The sequence below is a fragment of the Ipomoea nil genome, unplaced genomic scaffold (genome assembly GCF_001879475.1).
Source record: "Ipomoea nil cultivar Tokyo-kokei standard unplaced genomic scaffold, Asagao_1.1 scaffold0457, whole genome shotgun sequence".
Classification (NCBI taxonomy): domain Eukaryota; kingdom Viridiplantae; phylum Streptophyta; class Magnoliopsida; order Solanales; family Convolvulaceae; genus Ipomoea; species Ipomoea nil.
The window spans coordinates 1,226,520-1,249,486 of NW_017616885.1; the positions used below are offsets into that span (position 1 = coordinate 1,226,520).

A 22,967-nucleotide genomic window follows, 5' to 3' on the forward strand; every position below is an offset into this window, starting at 1 on the left:
CACTTTCATTCAACCTTATACATACAATAGTCTTATTACAATGAGATATATTATTGAATTTCATTTTATACTTACCGTAGTCTTAATACAACACCAATATGTATATAGGGATTGTGAGAAAATTCTTCTCGATGAAAAATGGGGTGAAATCTGAGTCGTTGATCTAATTTAGATCAACGGCTCAAATCAAGAAAAATTATTTAAAAAAAAAAAAACACGCTTCTGAAACTATCCTGACTATCATTCTGGTTCTCGCAGTTTCTTCCTGTAGTAACTACAAACAAAACAGGCAGTTTCTAAAGCTTTCTAATGAAAGTAGTAACATCAACGTCGAGGTAGTAATTAAGAGATGAACAAAGCATCTTAAGTTTTTTTTTTATTTTTTTTTTATTTTTTTTTATCATGATTTTTTTTCGTGATACGTTTAATAACCTCGTATATAATAATTTTTTAAATTTCTTTAAGAAAACCGACGTTATATATTTTTTAAAAATATATAATTTTATTTGTTGTTTTGATGTCGTGGTTTTTCGAAAAACCGACATTATATGTTATTTTTGTAGTAGCAATAGGATTTTCCCTACTATATATGCATAAAAACAGATTGCAGGTTTAATTACACCGGGGAATTGAATTCAGGAGTTAATATTATGTTTTTCATTCCTCAATTATTTGGCTAAGATATCCATCTATATATCTCTCATGATAAATATTCATTACTGATGGATTTAATTAACTCGGGGTAGCCCGAATTATTAAACCCGGATAAGAACGTAAATAAGAAATAGACAAAATGACGTCATAAAGGTCGCGGAGACCGTATATTATATTGAATGACGTAAGTTGGCTATTACAATGATTTGCTAAGACAATTGTAGCTAAAGTAGATTGAATGTGTCTTAATTGGACAAAGGAATGGCTTTTTATACAAGCCGCGGACCTCCAAACTGTCCTCTTGAACTGAGGGAGCGGTTGATCCCCGCTTTGACCGCGTCCGGTCCGGAGACAGGTCGTCGAGGTCTTCTGTTGACCCCCTGCCGAGGCCTCACGCGAAGGTCCCGTGTCGAGGCGGCTGTCGAGGTGTCCGCCGAAGCGAACGGGTCAGGCACGTAGCATTGTCCCGGGGCTTCGTTCTTGCTCCGTGCTCTCGGGTCGACCTATAATATATCCATCAATTACAGTAGTCCAGAACAAGTACTCCCTGATCGAGCGAGCTCATATCAAGTCCTAAGCTAGCTTAGTCCAGCAGATTAGATCAGGATAATTTTATTCGAGCATCATATTCTACATTGTTTCATATTGAAAGACAACGATGCCTCGGTTGGAACACAAGCATCGATGAGTCAATGGGTCTAGGATTAAATGGTGCTACATCCATAACTTTCTAAGTATAATAATAAGAACAAATAATAATATTATACAAGTATAGACCATCATTATTGTAGAGTTAGAAAGTGAAAAAAAAAAGAAAAAGAAAAAAAAATTACATCCTTACACAATAAATAACAAAGTTTATCGTAATAAAAATTTACAATAGAATAAAAATGCATTTGTCCTTCACAGAGCATGAACTTGCAGTTACATATACGTACCAATACGTGTACTCATGTGTTCCATATGGGTGGAAATGCCACTAACTTCATTCTTCCTTGTTTCACAATTTTTTTTTTTTATAAAATTAAAAAAAAAAAAACAGTCATGGATGGCTAGCTATTGTTTCTATTTTTTTTTTTTTTTAAATTATAATGGTATTATAGCTTTGGTAATAAGTCAAACAATATAACTAATAAATTTAACAAATTTCTCCTAAATATTTTTTTAATAAAACTATAATTCCTAAACATTACCCTTTTTTTTTTTTACTAAAATTATAATACAATCTCATAAACATTTTTTTTTTTACTAAAACTATAATACATTAATACCATTACTGTTTTCACTTATTTCACAATAATAAATTAATAATGATGCATTTAGTATAAAATTACATTATTATTACTGTTTTCATTTTTAATTCAACAAATATGTAGTTTTACACTACTAAATTTTTATAATTAGTGTTTTTCATTTCTACCAACCAGTAGCTTGTTAGTGGCAGTTATAGCGTTCATGCTCACAGACTGTATCTATATATATACACGTATGATCTTCAAGAAAACGCAGTCTCCTTCATTTTACTCACACGCGCGCCATTTTCTGTTACTCAAAACGACAAACTGGAAAAACTCATTCTCCTTGCTGCTCCAGGTTATTTTATTAAATCTAGTATTAACTTTGTTGATTCTATTATGAGTCATTAAAACATTATTACATGTTAATAAAAAAAATTTAAAAATAAAGCGAGTCCGTTAACGTGATTCGGTTTATTTACCAGCACTTGTGGACCAATTGAGACCGTTCCATTCAAAGTTGGAGCATGCAGGTGTGGCTAACATGTCGAGATCCTGACATGAGTTTTTAACGTGATTCGGTTTATTTACCACATCATTTTGATCCTGTCTATGAATTTCTATTCAAATATTCATTTATGTTAAATGCATTTTCCATAAGAGCATCCACACTAGTAGTTATTTAGGAGTTATTTCTATATGAATTCTCCACTCAAAGTTAATAGCTGATGTGGGGAGGAGTTATTTCAAAATTATTTCTTATGCAAAGTATGGTATATTTGTGGTCCCAATAAGTAAGAGAAATAATTAAAATATAGTGAGTTAAATGGTGGGTGCATAAAAAACTGAAAAATAACTCAAAATTGATGTGGATAAGGGTTTTTTGTAATTGAATGAGATGATAGAAGATGAGGTGGATGCTGGGACCCACAAATAACTGAGAAATAAACTCAACTGATATGGATGCTCTAAATGAAACACTTTATCAATTATTTTGATGAAACAAAAATGTTATTTTATTAAATCTTGTATTAATGTCGTTGATTCTATTAAAGTCATTAAAACATTATTACATGTTAATAAAAATTTATTACATGTGTTAAAAATGTTTTAAGTTTATTTAAATTGATGTCTTACAAAATATTTTGTGCTCAGTTGATACCTCCGTGACTCTTCTTGATTGAACTCTATGATAGAGTATTAATTTTTTAGGTTGAAACTGATAAAGAAAGTATATATATAACATATATTATTTTCTAATAGAGTCAATAGTATTAAAAAAAAATTTGATTTCTTGACTGATAAGCATGCCTAAATAATATATTAATATGGTTAAAAAAAAAATTTGAATATCGTTAGGGAAAATAATAAATTAACTCCATGTTTTACGCGGAAAAGATTCCCTATTATAACGACCTGAAGCAGTTGCAATTTCCCTCCAAAACTCTGCTGAAAAGCTTTAACAAAACACAACAAACTCCCAAGATAGCCATTTCTGATTTCTCCACCATTGCTAAGAATTCTGCAATCTGCAAATCGTTGAAGATCAAACGCGATGAGTTCTAGTTCGCGGGCAACCACGAGCGAATCACGCACGGTGGACGATAAGTTCGTCACTCACAACCTCGACAAGCCGACGCCCACCGTGGAATGGCTCCCCGACGGGGAGGAGCTGGAGGGAAAGCTTACTATCCAGAAACTGATCGTCGGAACTTGCGCGCCAGAGAATGAACAAAGCATCCTTATGCTCGATCAAGTTAAGCTGAGTCGCGAAGATTGGGTTGGTGAAGAATCCAGTTCCTCCGTTGAGATCGGGATGGTACATAGTGAATTCTTCTGTGATTTTTATTGCGATTCCTTTTGTTTTGCTTTGACCTAATTATGTTGTATTAAGAAAGCTGCAAAATATGTTGAGATAGATCAAATATTATTTGCATAAATCAGACTTCTTACAATCTCATTTTCCCCTTTCCTTCAATTCTAACTGTAGTTTTGTTTTGAAACTTCAGAAAACATATACTCTGTACTTATCGTCAACTTCAAATGTATACATACATTTATAGTAGTTTTGTTTTGAAACTTCATTTTCCTATAGTATCTTTTCTTGCCTATTTTACAAATTTAGCAGCTATTTGAGGTAATATTTCTGTTGCAGACAAGAAGAGTGCAGAAAATAAATCATGATGGGGTAGTTAACTGGGCTCGTTACATGCCACAAAACCCAAGTATTATTGCTACCAAGACAGGCAGTGCTGAGTTTTTCATATTTGATTGTACCAAACATCCATCAAAACCTCCCGAGGAGGGTGTTTGCAACCCTGATTTGAGGTTAACTGGTCACAAAGACAAAGGGCATTGCTTGTCCTGGAGTCCATTTAAGAAGGGTCATTTGTTAAGTGGCTCAGAGGATGGCCAAGTTTGCTTGTGGGATGTTAATGCCACTCCAACGGATAAGACACTTGAGGCTATGCGTATATTTGATGTATGTATCAGAATTAACTATATAAGAACTACTATGCATCATTTTGTTTTTTATGCTGATAAATAGCTCTTTTGGTGATGTTCTAACAGATACAGCATGGATGTATTGAGGATGTAGCTTGGCATATGAAGGATGGGAACTTATTTGGTACAGTTGGAGAAGATAAACATCTACATATATGGGATATACGCACTCCAGCAATCAATTTTAATCAATCTGTACTTTGTCATGATGCTAAGGTGAGTATTTGAGTACAGAAATGGAGTCATACATATGTGTAGAGGATGGTATCTTTCATTCAGATCTTTACAAGCGTCTTTCAACTGAGTACATTGTAGAAATCAGTACTATGTCTGGAATACATTAGTGTACTTGTTCGTTCAAACAGTTGTATATCTTTAGTTGGTAAAAGAAGATTCTGAGTTTGAACAATCTGCATAGCACTTGATCTCAGACAAGTCCATTTCGTGGCACAGGCTTGGAAGTGCAAGTCTATTGTCTAGTAGCTTGTAAATGAAATTAAATTTTCATTTCACTTTATGTTCTTTAACTTTTATTGTTTTATTCTTTGTGACTACATTAGTTGATTTATGTAACTTTCCTAACATTATTTCTTTGTTATTAATACAGGTTAACTCCCTGGCATTTTGTGGACCGATTGTAGCAACTGGATCATCTGATAGGAAAGTCAAAGTGTTTGATCCGCGCAAGACTTCCCCTTTCCTCCATACCTTGGAATGTCTATTGCAGTAAGAGGCTATTCTACTTCCCATTTTCTTCTTGAGGAAACTTTGCTTTCTTTATCAATCGTTAGGGCATAAGTATTAAAGGCTTTTCTGAACCTTGTGACAGGGAGGAAGTTGGCCATGGTAGGTGGAATCATAAGCATGAGAATTATTTAGCTTCAAGCTCTGGCAGGAAGATTATTGTTTGGGATATTAGCAGGTATTTCTTCACTACTGTTACATGGTGCATAGCTATATCTGTGAAGAATTCAAGAAAAGAATGCATTGTTATATGAGTTTTTAATTTTCTTGAAATTTCTCTGTAAAAAATGTCCCCAAATTCAAAGATAGATATACAGATGCAAGAAGAAAACAGAGCTGTATGTAATTCACTCTTTTGGCTTTCTTGCCATTCAGGATGGGGCACGCACAAACCAGTGAGGAGGCTAATAGAGGACCCCTGGAGTTTGTCTTTTTTCACTCTGCCCACACGGATAGCATTACAGACTTCTCATGGAGCCCAACCTACGACTTGGCTATTGCTAGTGTAGCCAAGGACAACAATCTAGAGGTATTGCGGATGCGAGAACTCATGTAATTTGTGAAGAAGAGGAAGATGATGATTGGTGATGAGAAGGCCCCATAGCTTCTTTTTCCAACTTTGGTTTTGTTAATTCTGAGCTGTGGTTTATTTTTCTTTCCAAAGTATTGTTTTTGGTGTTACTATGGATTTACCAGACTTCTTTTAGCCTCTATTGGGCTGAGCAGAGACTCCTTCTATATGCATATATGCATCATCAACAGCTATTTTCATTCTTTGCTCAAATGCATGTGTACTGTGTTGTTCAACCTTGTCTTCATGTTCAATCAACAATTTTTTACATGATGGTTGTTGTGTTTGTAAGCCTTGAGTGCCTCTAATATTGCAATTCCTTTTTGTTTTGCTTTGACCTAATTATGTTGTATTAAGAAAGCTGCAAAATATGTTGAGATAGATCAAGTATTATTTGCATAAATCAGACTTCTTACAATCTCATTTTTCCCTCTCCTTCAATTCTAACTGTAGTTTTGTTGTGAAACTTCAGAAAACATATACTCTGTACTTATCTTCAACTTCAAATGTATACATTTATAGTAGTTTTGTCTTGAAACTTCATTTTCCTATAGTATCTTTTCTTGCCTATTTTACAAATTTAGCAGCTATTTGAGGTAACTCCCCTATTCATGTAACACTAAATATTTCTGTTGCAGACAAGAAGAGTGCAGAAAATAAATCATGATGGGGTAGTTAACTGGGCTCGTTACATGCCACAAAACCCAAGTATTATTGCTACCAAGACAGGCAGTGCTGAGTTTTTCATTTTTGATTGTACCAAACATCCATCAAAACATCCCGAGGAGGGTGTTTGCAACCCTGATTTGAGGTTAACTGGTCACAAAGACAAAGGGCATTGCTTGTCCTGGAGTCCATTTAAGAAGGGTCATTTGTTAAGTGGCTCAGAGGATGGCCAAGTTTGCTTGTGGGATGTTAATGCCACTCCAACGGATAAGACACTTGAGGCTATGCGTATATTTGATGTATGTATCAGAATTAACTATATAAGAACTACTATGCATCATTTTGTTTTTTATGCTGATAAATAGCTCTTTTGGTGATGTTCTAACAGATACAGCATGGATGTATTGAGGATGTAGCTTGGCATATGAAGGATGGGAACTTATTTGGTACAGTTGGAGAAGATAAACATCTACATATATGGGATATACGCACTCCAGCAATCAATTTTAATCAATCTGTACTTTGTCATGATGCTAAGGTGAGTATTTGAGTACAGAAATGGAGTCATATATGTGTGTAGAGGGTGGTATGTTTCATTCAGATCTTTACGTGTATTTATCTGTATTTGTGTGATAAGTTGGTAAAAGAAGATTCTGAGTTTGAACAATCTGCATAGCACTTGATCCAGACAAGTCCATTTCTAAGTTGGTAAAAGAAGATTCTGAGTTTGAACAATCTGCATAGCCCTTGATCCAGACAAGTCAATTTCGTGGCACAGGCTTGGAAGTGCAAGTCTATTGTCTAGTAGCTTGTAAACGAAATTAAATTTTCATTTCACTTTATGTTCTTTAACTTTTATTGTTTTATTCTTTAAACGAAATTGTTTTATTGAAGAAGAGGAAGATGATGATTGATGATGAGAAGGCCCCATAGCTTCTTTTTCCAACTTTGAGCTGTGGTTTATCTTTTCTTTCCAAAGTATTGTTTTTGGTGTTACTATGGATTTACCAGACTTCTTTTAGCCTCTATTGGGCTGAGCTGTGACTCCTTCTATATGCATATATGCATCATAAACAGTTCTGTTACCAACTATTTTCATTCTTTGCTGAAATGCATGTGTACTGTGTTGTTCAACCTTGTCTTCATGTTCAATCAACAATATTTTACATGATGGTTGTTGTGTTTGTAAGCCTTGAGTGCCTCTAATATTGCAATTCCTTTTTGTTTTGCTTTGACCTAATTATGTTGTATTGCAAATGTCTTTATATTGACTAGCAGGTTTCAAATATTGAGGCTGATCATTGTTGCAAAAGAGAAAGGAATAAAATAGGTTTTACCGAGTCTAACCAGCTCATTGAGGAAATTAGGACGATTATGAATCCCCCACAATAAGAAGTCCTCCAACCCCAAGTACAAGAGCAAGAAAGGAATGATGTTGAGAATACCATTCCTGTTGTAATCAGACATGAAGGAATGGACGAAGTGGTGGCTCACGTCGTTGTACATGTTGGCGGGTTTTCGACTTTTGTTGAAATTGTGTACAATTGCTATGATCACGGACAGGATCAAATAATACCACATATTTTGTGGCCATGGCCAGAGTTTAGGGCCACGTATGTGCATCTAAACGGGGAAGAAGAAATACCTATTAACCCATTAAATGTTGGCTGGGAAATTTTTAGAGAAGTCTTAAATAAAATTGTGATGCAACGTCACAATGATGGGCCAAGAATTTATATTGATGCTGACGGAGATGAAAGATTACTGTACATTCTAAGGGACTTTTTAGTCAATGATAAGGTCGTTTTCTACCGAATAATGCAGCTTTCCATTTGTTCGTATATCCCTTTGGAGCCCATGGAGTTTATGGAGGGGGTGGAAAACAACGACACTATCGAAGTAGGAGGATTAAGAGCCTGCTTCTGGGATATGGAAGGCGGGGAACTACATTATTTAACTGAAGAGTGGGATACCTTTGAGTTAGAGCTTGACTCAATTAGTTTTGAGTTAGTAGAATAGCTTCTTTTTCCAACTTTGGTGTTGTTAATTCTGAGCTGTGGTTTATCTTTTCTTTCCAAAGTATTGTTTCTGGTGTTACTATGGATTTACTAGACTTGTTTTAGCCTCTATTGGGCTGAGCTGAGACTCCTATATGCATATATGCATCATCAATAGTACTATTTTCATTCTTTGCTCAAATGCATGTGTATATAAACAATTTGTATTCATGTTCAATCAACATTTCTTACTGATGATAATGGTTGTTGTGTTTGTAAGCCTTTTGTGCCTCTAATATTAGATAAAAGAGAGAAGAAGAACAAAAGGTGAAGCAACATTATATTGTATCTGCCTCCTTATCTTTCATACCCCAACCTATCACTGCATCCATGAAGAAGCAAGAACAATTGTGTCATTCAACAAAGAAAATCTATCCAGTATCCACCTACATACAAATCTTACGATCATGGACTAAATATTATACTCTTTACATATTTGGCAAATATCATTGTAATTGATTGCTAACACTTTCTAGATCAGTTAAGCAAACAATACAAACCCGTCACCATGCACTTAATCAACAGCTTCATCCAGCACAACTGTGCCAAAAATACTACTGTCGGGGCTTATGAAAAATAATGAGATTTAAGTCATTTATAGCTCATGAAAAGTTCATATTTAGTTGCGTTCGAGGCTTGCATAGAGATTGATCACTTGATTTCAAGTCACAACGGAAGGTGTCAGAGTGGGGATTCAAATCCCACCTCAAACATCTTTAGAGTTGGACTTAGAGCTGTCAAAACGGGCCCAACCCGTCGGGTTGGGCCCGTTTAACCCACTTTTCAGATGGGTTGGGCCACACACTTTTCGACCCGTCCTGAATTGGGCCCGACCCGTATAACCCGACAGTTATACGGGTTCAAACGGGCCAACACGTGGTTTACACGGGTTGGCCCGTTTAACCTACATTATTTTATTTTGGGCTCCACATGTTGGAGTAGGGTTTAGGACTAATTGAAATGTCGCTTATGCGACTCAAATTTACATCCTCTAGTTGTTCTTGAGATGGGAAACTAAAGACTATGATCGATTAGTTTGGCATGAAGTGGGAAACCTATGTATTAAAATAAAAGTTCATATTTAGTTTGTTTGGTAAATACATCTTTCATTAGCTTTTGAATTAGTGGTGGTAGATCGAGTTTTCATATGTTTTAGTGACGATGTTGCATACTTATTGAGTGTAAAAACTCTTTAGTCATTACTTATACATATAAAATATTCTAACTCTAGCCTCAATTAATAAGAGGTGGGTTGTCACAACTATGTACTATTTGGGTTGAGGCATTGTTGCTCTACTCCTTAACAAGTTATTTGGTAGACATGAATTGAAATGCAATTACAACACAATTCTTTATTCCACTTTTTTCTTTTCCCATCAAATTACAATTTTCTCCCTCTGTCCCCTATTCCCTCCTCCCAACCAAACTCTCTGTATAAGATCTTTGTTGTGTTGGACGTCTAATGATTCGACATATTTTCAAGGTAGCAATAATTTTGTTTGATTCTTCATGAAGCGCGTATAATATACTGCAATAAATGTTTCACGCTATAATACGTTGTATTTTCTTATTAAATGGGATCATAAGGGAAATTGCACTTTTCTGAAAAATAGTACTTTCCATACTTTAATTTATTTATACATGTTGACATTTTTGTCTCTCTTAAGTCTTAATTGACTGTGAAATGACTTTTTCATCATTAAATTCTATTACGGTTGAATTAATAAAACCACATTGGAATAATTCAAGGACGAAAAAGATACTTTATAGATACTTAAAGAATAAAAAATAGTGACAATGTAAGAGAGTAACAATATTCTTTTTCTATAATTTAGAGAACAAAAAAAGTAAATTTTATTGTTAAAGTATACAAAAATTGTATATAAGGAAATTCTAGAATTAGTAAGGACATTTTTGTTTTTTCATATTTTCCTTTAGTTATTTTTCGGGTTTCAATCAGTTTAAAACTTTAGGTAAATTGTAGTAACTATATTTTAACTGATTTTTAGTAAAGTTCTAAACAAATTAAACCGATTGAAATCGGAAAAATTAAAAATGAAAATATGAATAGACAAAAATGCCCTTACTAAAAATAGAAAAAATCATGAGAAGGACTAAAAGTGTCCAAAAAATAATAATCTGGGATGTTAAATTGCAAAAACGATAGTGTGGGACTAAATTTGAAATTGCCACCAAAGACAATGGACCTTTTAGGGATGACAATGTGCCACATCCCCATCCCCGACGGGGACGGGGATAACCGTCCCCGCCCCGTCCCCGATTAATTAAACATATATCTAAAAACATAATAAGTGTGAATGAAAGTTATACCCCTGATTTATGTCCGTTTTTTCCGTTAAGTTTTTTTTTTTTTTTTTTTTTTTTTTTTTTTTTTTTTTTTGTACATTATGCTATAAAGGTTGTACATTAAAATATTTTGGACAAACATACCACTACCGTTATAACTTCCTTAATCTTTTCCACTATTATTACCATGCACATGCATCCACCATGTAGTTTCTTATCTTCTTCATTAATAATAACATATACACATTATATATTTGAGTTATATATATATGTTAATTATTACATGAAATATAAATATCAAATTTATAAAAATGATTTACATTATTATTATTATTATTATTTAGAATAATTTAAATATTTAAAATCTAATATATATATATATATATATATATATATATATATATATATATATATATATATATATATATATATACACACATTAGATTATTAGAAATTTAGAATTTAGATTATTAGAATTAGAATTTAGATATTAGAAATTAGAATCAGAAATAGAAATCAGCATGTACTGTGTCAAATATATGTAATGCATGTGCGTTTACTGTGATTGAGTTTTTGAACGTACATTACTGTGAGTTTTGTATGTAACTATGTACTGTATCTGAGTTTTGAATTTTACATTATTTCATAGCATAAAGTATGTACTGTTTTAATTTTTCTCTTTTTATTTTTAAAAATTATATTAGTTTAACATTTTAATTAACTATGGGTTGACCGGTGAGGGGGATTGTTGACTCAAAGTGTTTTGTCAAAGTTATGTGCAAAAAGAATTCCAGTTCTATAAAGGAATACCAGTCATAAGAGGAATAGCTAATGAAGAATACTAGTTCTAAAGTGAATTGTTATTGAAGTTTTCCTAGTTCTAGTTTGATTAGGAATAGCTTTGTTATTCACGAATCTGTTAGGAGTAGTTACTATAAATAAAGATTGTCCTTTATTGTAGAAATGAGGCATTCAACATTGATCTTGTGAGGTATGAGAGTCTTTGGGAATATGATACTAAATTCCCCTAGAAAGTAGTACATGTGTTTAGGTTTCAGTAGTTTGGTAGGAAAGATCATTCTATTGTGTAATCTCAGGTTCCAAACAATGTACTTTAAATATTAAGCTTTTAGTGGATTTAGACAAATTCTCAAATTGAGAAGTGCCTCGCAGATTAGGGTTGTTTTCCCAAACTGCGTTATAGATCGTTTGTGTTACAACGTCAGTTTCAACATCACTGTGTGCTGCGCTTATATATATTTCAATTGGTATCAGAGCCAAACTGCTTAAGTTACTAGTAGGATCCTAATGGAGTTTCCAAGAGAAGACTATCAAACACAGAAGGGATACAGTGCTATGAGTGCAAAGGGTTTGGACACATCCAGTCAGAATGTCCAACATACTTTAAAAGGAATAACAAAACATATGTGACAACACTAAGCGATGACTCAGACAGTGAAGAAGGTACCAACACTAATATCGTAGCATTCACCACAAATCATGAGAATGACAACGGAAACGAAAATGATATACAAGAACAGCTAGAGTCATATACACAGCTGCATGCTAAATGAGAACAAATCATCAAAGTAAATCTTGAACTCATACATGAAAATTAGTTTCTAAAAGATGAAAAGGAGAGTAATGAAAAACGCCTTAAAGATACTCAGAATGAATTAATGGAGTCGAAAGGCAGAGAAGCCAAACTGTTACAAGAGATCAAGACACTAACTGAGACGCCTAGATCTCCAAATCCAGCATCCAATGATAGTCATTCTTCTGAAATTCCTGAAGTGTCGCAACATCACTTCCAACACCGAAGAAGGAACAAATGCTATTACTGTCACAGACTGGGGCTCATAAAAGCATACTGCTTCAAAAGACAAAATGATCTGTATTACAGACAAATCAACAAAGATTGGTCAGTACAAAGCAAGAAAATCTGGGTAAGAAAAGATCAGAATGTTGCCTACACCTCAAAAACTAGCAAAGAACAAAACGTATGGTATTTTGACAGCGGGTGTTCAAGGCATATGACTGGAAATCCAGAAAATCTAGAAAACATTCAGTATAAGAATGAAGGACATATTACCTTTGGAGATGGAGTAAAAGGCCAGATCATTGCAAGTGGCATCTCTAATATCCATGGGCTGCCTAGGTTGCCAAAAGTCCTCCTAGTACAAAGTCTAAAAACAAATCTAATCAGCATAAGTCAGCTTTGTGAAGATAAACTCAAAGTAGAATTCTCTAAAGATAATTGCACTGTGTTTTATGTAGAATCACAAAACAGAAACAGAACCAGATGAAGAAAAGGATGATGGCTCTGCAACGATCATTATGAGCCATATTCTGATTTCACAGGAACCCTACCAAAATATTCAAGACGAACGCGAACCACCTCCAGCCTATTTGTGCGAGACAGCCCTGGAGGGCGAGGGTGGTCTGGCGGTGGCAACGGAGCGTTTTCCGGTGATGATTATGTCACCGGAAATTGGAGAAATTCCAGTTTCGTCTAGGTTATCCCATGAAGATCAGATCGGATATTTTGGAGATCATTTGGAAGTGCTTTCACCGGATTTTGTGCTATTTCCAGAAATTAATGATGGCGCACAGTTAGTACGTTTGAAATTTCGGTCAGGAAATCTAGATGCGATTGTAAGGCAGAAGAGACCGATTGATGGAATCTCAGTGGATTCATGTTTGCATGGCTAGAATACATCTCCGATTAAAAGAACTCTCGACAGATTGTCTCAGCTTTGGCGTCGCGCTCCTCCGATGTGCAATTTCCCTTCGGGATGTCGTGATTGAGGAGAAGTGATGAAATCAAAGGCGTTTGCGGTAATAACAGAGGAAGAAAAAATCAGAGGAGAAATTAGCTATGATAGGATGATTTAATTGGGAATTTTTTCTTAAACAAATCATACTCAACGATAGCACTCACCAATAATAGAGATACATGGAATCAATTAAGGGGGAGATGAGTCAGAAGTCAAAGCTTTTTATGAAATCAAGGTTTTTGCCAAAAATTTGACAAAGGGGGAGAATGTTGACTCAAAGTGTTTTGTCAAAGTTATGTGCAAAAAAAATTCCAGTTCTATAAAGGAATACCAGTCATAAAAGGAATAGCTAATGAAGAATACTAGTTCTAAAGGGAATTGTTATTGAAGTTTTTCTAGTTCTAGTTTGATTAGAAATAGCTTTGTTATTCACGAATCTGTTAGGAGTAGTTACTATAAATAGGGATTGTCCTTTATTGTAGAAATGAGGCATTCAACATTGATCTTGTGAGGTATGAGAGTCTTTGAGAATAGGATACTAAATTCCCCTAGAAAGTAGTACATGTGTTTAGGTTTCAATAGTTTGGTAGGAAAGATCATTCTATTGTGTAATCTCAGGTTCCAAACAGTGTACTTTAAATATTAAGCTTTTAGTGGATTTAGGCAAATTCTCAAATTGAGAAGTGCCTCGCAGATTAGGGTTGTTTGCCCAAACTGCGTTACAGATCGTTTGTGTTACAACGTCAGTTTCAACATCACTGTGTGCTGCGCTTATATATATATATTTCAGGGATTCCCCGTGGGACGGGGACGGGGAATTTTTTCTACTCCTTACCGGGGATGGGGACGGGGAGACGGGGAGTATAGTCCTCACCCTGCCCCGCCCCGTTGCCATCCCTAGGACCTTATTGATGTTTGGTTATGTATGACCCTATAAGGGGAATAAAGGTTTTAAAAATACAAAATTAAAACATTAAGGCAATTGATTCTAATATGATGACATCCAAAACACTAATATGAAAAAAAAAAAAAATCAAAACAAAAATCTAAAAGCATTAATCCAAACCTTTTTTTAGTATTATTGACTTTGTTACAATGTAGTATATGTCCATATATACTTTCTCAATATATTGAAGCACAGAGAGTCAATGTCTTACGGTTCATACTTGTGACCTCCCATTTAGAAATAAGGATTTTAATTGAATGGGTAATCAAATCTCATAGTTGTGTTTTAAAAAATTGTCAACTAAACACTAACTATGATTTTGATTCTCATTCCTGATATGTAAACCCATGAACTAAACACACCTTAGTTTTCAATAAAAAGTTGATGTAAATATTGAGGTAGATCACATCACATGTACAAAAAATAAAAAATAAACAATTAATCAATCATTATTATCTCAATGTTACAAATGTTGAATAAAAACAATCTTCAACCATTAAATAGATCTTTAGATTTTTTAAATCAATAATCCATGGAAAATATCATAGATCCACCAAACTATAATGTTATTGAAAAAAAAACCATAATCTAGAGTTAATTCATTTCATTTATAGGACCTTCCATAAAAGGAATTTCTATTCAAATGCATTTGGGGAAGTGTCCTCTAATTCGGAAAAATAGTACAATTAGGTTTTATTATTACATACTAGTTTTTTACGCACATTGCGCGATTGAGATAATGCCCAATATATTTTTTTAATAAGTACTTTAAAGTATATCAAAGCAAGATTATATTGAAATGGCTAATGCATGCATAGATAATTGAATGTTGAATTTGCGTATTTAAATAGATAATTCTAAGTTTACAAATGCAAGATAATATAGTCAAGATTAATTATAATTGTCAATAAAATAATTATATGGGTATGGTTGAAACCAAATACGGGACATAAGGGAGATCAGATAAAAATTAGGGCATAAAATATTAAATATATACTAATATTGTTTGCGGAGATTCTAGCAGTAGGATTTGTGGTAAGAGTTCTATTAAGACTTTAATATTAGAATTAGATTAATGGTGTAGTTATATATATTATAATTTTATATTAGGATTCAATATTAACGGCTAATCATATACTTAAGGATAAATTAGAAAATCTCAAGGAAAAAATGAAAATCTGAACAATCAGAAACATTCATTTGATTTAATACTTTGACGGTCATTGTTTTATTTTTTCTACCCAATGTTTATAATTAAATAGGTATTTGAAAGTATATCAATACAAGATTATATATGAGAAGTTCATACATAAGTAATTTAATGTTGAATTTGTTTATTTAAATATGTAACTCATAGTATATGAATACAATGTAATATATGAGATTCATTATAATTGTTACTAAACGTTTTTTAAATAGTAGCCAAGTATTTTTGTTGCAAAGGGTTCTAATATATTTTATGAATGCACATATATACAAGATCAATGAATGAATCAACGGTACAAGTCCTTTAGGTGTTTTGCTCAGTGTTCAATTAGTTCAACCATTATTGTTCAATAAATTATTATGGATAAAGAAATTCTTAATGTAAGGAATTTAGATGTAGTAAAAATTTAAAATTTTTAATTATAATGTAACCCAAAGATATTGAAATTTTTAAATTATAATGTAACCCAAAGATATTGGACGATTGGTAATATGATGTAACCCAAACATCGAAATGCTAAAAAAAGTGTATGGTTATTCAACAGTTTGAAGCAATGATTTGTTCCAAACCACTAAAAATACAAACATCGCAATTTACAATATTTTCACTTAGCGTTTTTTAGAATAATTTCCTCAAAACACCTCTATATTTATAAAATAAAAAATAAAAATTTACTGTAAAGCCATTTCGACTTATTGAATAATAAGAGCCAGTTTCGTTGGCTCACTGCTTGCCCATCAACGGATGGGCAAGCTTAATTTTGAAATTAGAGCCTTAGGGCTCCTTTTATAGGAGCCTCAAGCTCCCATGCCACTTTTCGCACTGATGTGAGAAAAGTGACAAAACTAAGGGGAGCCGAAAGTTCAGCTCCCAATATGTTTTATTTGTTTTATTTTATTTCTTTTATTAATTTATTATTATTATTATTATTATTATTATTATTATTATTATTATTTTAATTTTTTAAAACAATTATTATTATTATTATTATTATTATTATTATTATTATTATTATTATTATTATTATTATTATTATTATTATTATTATTATTATTATTATTATTATTATTATTATTATTATTATTATTATTATTATTATTATTATTATTATTATTATTATTATTATTATTATTATTATTATTATTATTATTATTATTATTATTACCCTTAGGTCATTTTACATGTTAATCTAAAAAGTTAATTTTTTCAAATATCTTTTTACCAATCGTTTATATAATTCGCTGGTCAAATCTGATAACATAATTCATTAACGCTAACCGCTAACTGCAATTCGCTGGTCAAATCTGATAACATAATTTATTAACGCTAACCGCTAACTGCTGATTGTCACTAACCGCTAACTGCTGATTGTCAAATAATGACATTGCGAGATAATTCTCACTTCAATTTGTTGTGTGATTTGAATACTCTCTTTGTCAACAAATCCCTCAAGTAGTTAATAAGTATGGTGTTTGCTACCCTGATTTGAGGTTAACTGGTCACAGCGATCAAGGGTATGTCTTGTCGTGGAGTCCATTTAAGCAGGTTCATTTGTTAAGAGGCTCAGAGGATGGTCAATTTTGCATGTGGGATGTTAATGCCACTCCAACGTTTAAGACACTTGAGGTCATGCATATATTTAGTGTATGTATCAGCATTAACTATATATATAAGCGCTAGTATGCCTTATGTGTTTTATCAAGTTCCTTTTACTTGCATAATCATTGTGTATTTCCCAATTTTGTGAGATATTTTTCATTAATGCATTTTAATAAACAATTAGTAAGATAACATAATATTGGAAATTTCCTCATCAGATAGTGTGAGTAATCCCCAACTTCATAACATTTAAGTTTCTCATATTGTTTTTAATGCAGATAAACAGTTCTTATGATGATGTTCTAATAGATTCATGATGGATGTGTTGGGCAAATTATGCCCTGGAAACGTGTTCACCATGAATGGTGAATACGGGTCCAAACGCTGCCGTTTTTACGGAAAAAAAAATTTCGCTAATGTGGTATTAACGGCGCGCGTTTGGTCAGCTTATGAATTTTCTATTATGAGATTATGAATGTACTGTAAATTCATAATCTCATAACAGAAAATTCATAATCGCATAAAAGAAAAACATTTATTAAATTATGAATTTTCTGTTATGAGATTATGAATTTACTGTAAATTCATAATCTCATAACAGAAAATTCATAATCTCATAACAAAAAATTCATAATCTCATAAAAAGAAAATTCATAATTTCATAACTGTACATTCATAAATCCATGCAATTATGAATGTGCAGGCATGGATATATAAATGTGCAGTTATGAAATTATGAATTTTCTTTTTATGAGATTATGTTGAAGAAGCTTGCGCGAAGAGGAAGTGAAACCGCAAAATGTGTAAGTGAAGAAGAAAAGTCACGCAATTAATTAAGGAAAAAAAAAGAAAAAAAAAGAGATAACGGTGTACTAACAACGTTGGAACCGTGTTCACCATGGATGGTGAACACGGTTCCATGGCATAAGAGGATGTAGCTTGGCATATGAAGTGATGGAATAATCATGGAGCGGGTCGGACCCGGCTTCCACGGACTACTCGCGACGCGTGGCGAACCGCCCCGGGGTTGGCCAACCACCCCGGGGTCGGCCCAGCGTGGGGTCGGCTCGGCGTCGAGCCGACCCCCACGAGCTCGGCCTCGGCCCCATGGGCTCGGCGGAGACCATGGTCAGCCCCTTGGCCGAGCTCCGTGCTTGGCCAAGGACCGGGTCCTCGCTTGGAGCGAGTCTCGCGGCGCGGGCCGCGGCTCCTCCCGCTGACCTAGGGCCCGTAGCGGCCGGGGTATATAAACACCCCCCAGTGTCCTAATCAATCATCTTCTACGTTTCCTACAACACTTGTATCATTATTACACGTCCTGAACCTCTGTAATAGCATTGTTCACTCTATTAATACAATATTTATCACTTTATTATTTGTTCGTCATATTCAATATTCTATACGGGTTGTATAATTCGGACCCCCGGATTCATATAATCCATCATTGGTGCTCTTGTTGAGAGCGGCTGTACAAGCTTAAGCGCTCTCCCTATTATCCTTCATCCGCAGCGATGACAAGATCCGGGTCGAACACCCACAACTCGCAGGGTTCACGCAACACACGTGACCTCTCCCTCACCAACCACCCCAACGGGACCACGACAAGTCGGCAGACCGTGCCCATAATGGCAGGAGGGGACCTCAGAGATCTGATCAATGGGAGTCGGCGGGGGACAGCGGAGGACCTCCGAGGGCGGCTCACCAACAATCGCCCGCTCAGCGGGACGGCGCCACCCGTCCCACCACCAATCCTGACTCCCCAAGAGGAGGCCGCCGCACTCGAGCAGGCGGCGACCGCGCTCAACCGCGTCACGGCGGGGGTGCGACGTGGTGCCCTGACACTTCCACCTCCACCTCCACCTCCAACTCCACCTCCGCCCCCTCCGAGGGTGCGCAGTGGCCCCAGCACTCACGCGCCCCGGGCACCCGCAACGTTGGTCGATGGGGAAGTCAACTCACCGCGACCATCTGAGAGACGAGACGGAGCGGAGGCCAGCCGAGGCCGGCACGAGCAACGGGAGGAGAGGTGGACTCGGCCAACCCGAACCACATTCGCGCTCGGGTGGTTGGGCCCGGGGGTGCTGGCACAAGACCGCCTAGGGCCGAGGTCGGCCACCAACACCAGACAGGCGGAGTCGTAGTGTTCACGGAGGTCCCGGAGCCATGAACCTCGTGTTCCGGGGCCACGGGAGCCGACCCCACCAGTGGAGCGCTCGTGGGAGACAAGAGGCCGACCTCAGAGCGCCCAGCGCGACGAGATGGAACAATTGCGCAGGCATATGCGCGAGTTGCAGCGATTCGAGCAAAATCTTCCGCTGTAAGCCTGTAACAATAATTTCATTTCCGTTCACATTCGCCTTCACAGTCTCATCGATTGGTTGGCCGGTGGCATAAAACTCAGCCACAGTTTTTTGAGAGTACGCATCTAGGGGTTTTGTTAGATAGTCGTACAAGCCGATAATTTTTAAGCATTCGACGGTCTCCTTACCAATTTCTTTGTCTTCTGCATTGGCTACCAAAGCACCGAAATCCGCTAATTTCCCGTGTTTATTCTTGCCAATCATAAGCTCGGTAACAATGACACTTGGAATCGCTTATGAAAATGAAAAGCACGACCTTATGAAAACTGTGATTCCAAAAATAATGTTTAATAGGTTTTGAACATTTTCCGGAGAAAGAAAAATATTACTCGGCCGAACTTTGTTGTCGTGATTGACACGCGAGCATTAAATGCGGCTCATACCACATCGGTATCATCGATTCCGCCAGCGCCTCGGTTAATGATTTCAACTCTTGTCAATATTATAGTTATATCATGAACAAATTTAACCAAACCTGTAATAGGTCTTCAATTATATACGTAACTCATTCTGTTTTTTCCCAAATCTCATCTGTTATACCACATTATTTTATTATACCGTATTCTATTATATGTTATTATGTTATTAATTATTATAAAGACTTATTTAAACCATGTATAATATGTGAATATGTTAGCTGATTTCAGCTACATTTTATTGTGTCTTAAATTTAAATTGTATCACAACTTCTTCTTGGAAGAATTATTTACGAATTTTGTTACAACAATAAGAACAATCCAATTGTTCACTAATCGTGACAACTCAAAGAAAACATTCTCCAGTACACTGCACCTTGCGCTTATCCGTTAAATTATATTTATAGTGCCACATATTTTCATACAAAAAAAAAAAAAAAAACAAGTCCGCATTTTTAATGAGCAAAAACCACTGCTTCGCTTGTACATCAATAGTGAGCGGCCAAAATATACATACCGATATGATTAAAAAGTCGTATCACACAAAACCATACCTGTCCTTTACATTTCCATGTTGTTTTCCGTACTGGTATTCATACAGGTAATTGTTTTTTCCGTCGAGTTTAAAATTTCAGCTTTGTCTGCGAGTAAATTCTGTAATGACAATAAACCTCGCCGATTAAGAAAACAACAGAGTAACTATATACCAATTCATTTATATCAACAGCTAAATTAAGAAAACAACAGTGTACCAATCTAAAGTTACTGCCAAGCGTACAAGTCGAATCAGTCGGTGATTGATCCAGACGAAGCAGACGCGAACGATCTTCAACCTGTCCAATTTGCCGGTACGATACATGTGTTTTCTCCTTCCTCCACTTGTGGCACCATTTGTTCCGGCCTGCTTTGTTGTCCGTTACACATTAGTGACTGCATGTCCCGGTTATTGTGACCAACAACATTGCCTTTACCGGTTTGGATCGCATCCGCCTTTTGATTCGTTCTTTCCAATAGTCCAAGAGCATAGTCAGCTCGCCGTCTCTTTTCAATAAGTGATGTTCTTTGCTTTTTGTCCCTAAAAAGGAACTGGGTTTTGGTCAATCTGAAGTCTTTTTTGACAAAGTCCAAATCCTGACACTCTAGCATATAAGAAATCATGATCCCAAAACTACAAACTTTTGCACGCTTCTGTCGTTGCAGATTGTGAATTATTTCAATCATTCTATTCAGAATATGCCCGACCAAATTTGCCTTCTCTTTTCGAAGAATAACTTCCATAGCTCTTGCTTTCTTATAAGTTAATCCGTCCACATTTCCTGTCCTGCCTTTAACGCAAAGAGTGACTATCGCAAATAAAGCCTGCATGTCTAGTTTCAAAACTTTTTTCTTTGCTTGCAAATCATATGCATAACCCGGTCGAGCTATTTTAGACCACAACATATTACCATCTACTGGATGACACTCCAAATCCGCGTAGCCTTTGCCGGGCAAACCGATCCGACACAAACCGGTCGCTGTCACAGTCGTCATTTTCCCATCCACAACTTCTTTAATCTTACCTCCAATCGTACTTGTTGTCTCGTAAAAATGTCTCACTGTTGACTGCGAAAACCCGTCTATTGATTTGCTCAGATAAACGTAAAGTCCTGTCACTTGGAGACACTCGATCACTTCCTTAGTGACTTCGGGTTTCATTGCTTGATTCTCGTATGCAATGAAGTCAACTAACTTACCAGGTAGTACCTTGAATTTAGAACTACCATCGATGATATTGGCAAGGAAAAAAGATGATGAATAGTACTGCCGGGTTTTCTTCTTCCCTTGCCGTTCCGAAAGCTGCCCGTTTGGGATAACCGATGAAATGACATAAGCACGAACTCCTCTTATTGACATAACCGGGAAGGAAAACATTATCTTCTCCGCATTTTAAAATGACTATTGATAGACGTGCATTAAATGCGGTCCATACCTCACCTAAACACCATGCTGAACTGAGCCATTTGTTTCAGTCCGTATTTCATATTAAAAAAAAAACACACCATTTCTTGGATAACCTTACTTTTACATATATTACATATCTCTTTGGAATGCTGTTATAGTTAAATAATCTGTACAATTTTTTTTACATCACGATAACAACATTTGTAATGCGTCTATTGTTATGTCACCCCTATGTAGTCCAAACTTGTGATATACTTTTTAATAGCAATCTTGTGTAGTTATGTGCCATCAAAATTGCAGAATATTGACACAAATATATGGCACCGAAAACGTATTGCGAACCACGCGTATACTTTTGTTTTCTTTTCATAACCTATCATCGCCGCACACTTCAGTTTCAACTTGTTAGACAAACGCTTTCATTTGTTTTTTTGCAATTTTAACAACAACCAAGTTATTTGTTATACGTAAATTAATATTACGTCTCCACATGATCTTGAATTTTTCCGCACTTAGTTTATCCAAAACAAAATCCAACCTCACTTTTCTTCTCTATTACAGTATTACATATTAGCTACACATATGACACATACCTACATAACATTTCATGGATAGATTCATTTTAAATTGCTCTTACTCAAATATTTCAACATACATTACTTTCTAATCAATGAACCATACAGTAGATCAATAACTATTACTGTCAACGTACAGTTCAAAATTTTTTGTTTCTGCCATTTATTACTGTCATGCTTATTCATTCTTCCGTAATGCCTAACTATGGAAAACAACAATTTGTCTAAAGTTTTTGTTTTTGAAAATTATTACTGTCATTCTTATTTACGTTTAGATGAACACATTTATACTATGCATTCATATGTATTTCTAATCGAAAACAAATAAATTATACAACTATTGGGCATCAGTTATAATCATTCCGCAACGCGCGCATCTCGGCTAGTTTATACATACATGATGGTTT

At 35.2% G+C, this 22,967-nt stretch overlaps 2 protein-coding genes across 2 annotated transcripts; both read left to right on the plus strand.

Moving 5' to 3' along the window:
* The first annotated feature begins 3,444 nt into the window (after positions 1-3,444).
* LOC109172958 (WD-40 repeat-containing protein MSI1-like) lies at positions 3,445-8,394 on the plus strand. Its single transcript, XM_019322208.1, has 10 exons — positions 3,445-3,708; positions 4,045-4,371; positions 4,461-4,610; positions 5,002-5,113; positions 5,220-5,316; positions 5,514-5,690; positions 6,163-6,217; positions 6,348-6,674; positions 6,764-6,913; positions 8,200-8,394. Exons 1-10 carry the CDS (start codon positions 3,445-3,447, stop codon positions 8,392-8,394), a joined length of 1,854 nt encoding a protein of 617 aa, XP_019177753.1.
* Positions 8,395-18,779: 10,385 nt separating this feature from the next.
* Positions 18,780-19,409, plus strand: LOC109172959 (actin cytoskeleton-regulatory complex protein PAN1-like). The gene has a single exon (XM_019322209.1). It carries the CDS (start codon positions 18,780-18,782, stop codon positions 19,407-19,409), a length of 630 nt encoding a protein of 209 aa, XP_019177754.1.
* Positions 19,410-22,967: the final 3,558 nt, after the last annotated feature.

What these genes read in the sequence shown, in the direction of transcription:
- LOC109172958 (XM_019322208.1), top strand. Translation starts at nt 3,445, where the DNA reads ATGAGTTCTAGTTCGCGGGCAACCACGAGCGAATCACGCACGGTGGAC. An exon ending in TACTTTGTCATGATGCTAAG is followed by an intron (nt 4,611 to 5,001) that starts GTGAGTATTTGA and finishes TTATTAATACAG; the next exon opens with GTTAACTCCCTGGCATTTTG. An exon ending in CCTCCATACCTTGGAATGTC is followed by an intron (nt 5,114 to 5,219) that starts TATTGCAGTAAG and finishes CTGAACCTTGTG; the next exon opens with ACAGGGAGGAAGTTGGCCAT.
- LOC109172959 (XM_019322209.1), top strand. Translation starts at nt 18,780, where the DNA reads ATGACAAGATCCGGGTCGAACACCCACAACTCGCAGGGTTCACGCAAC.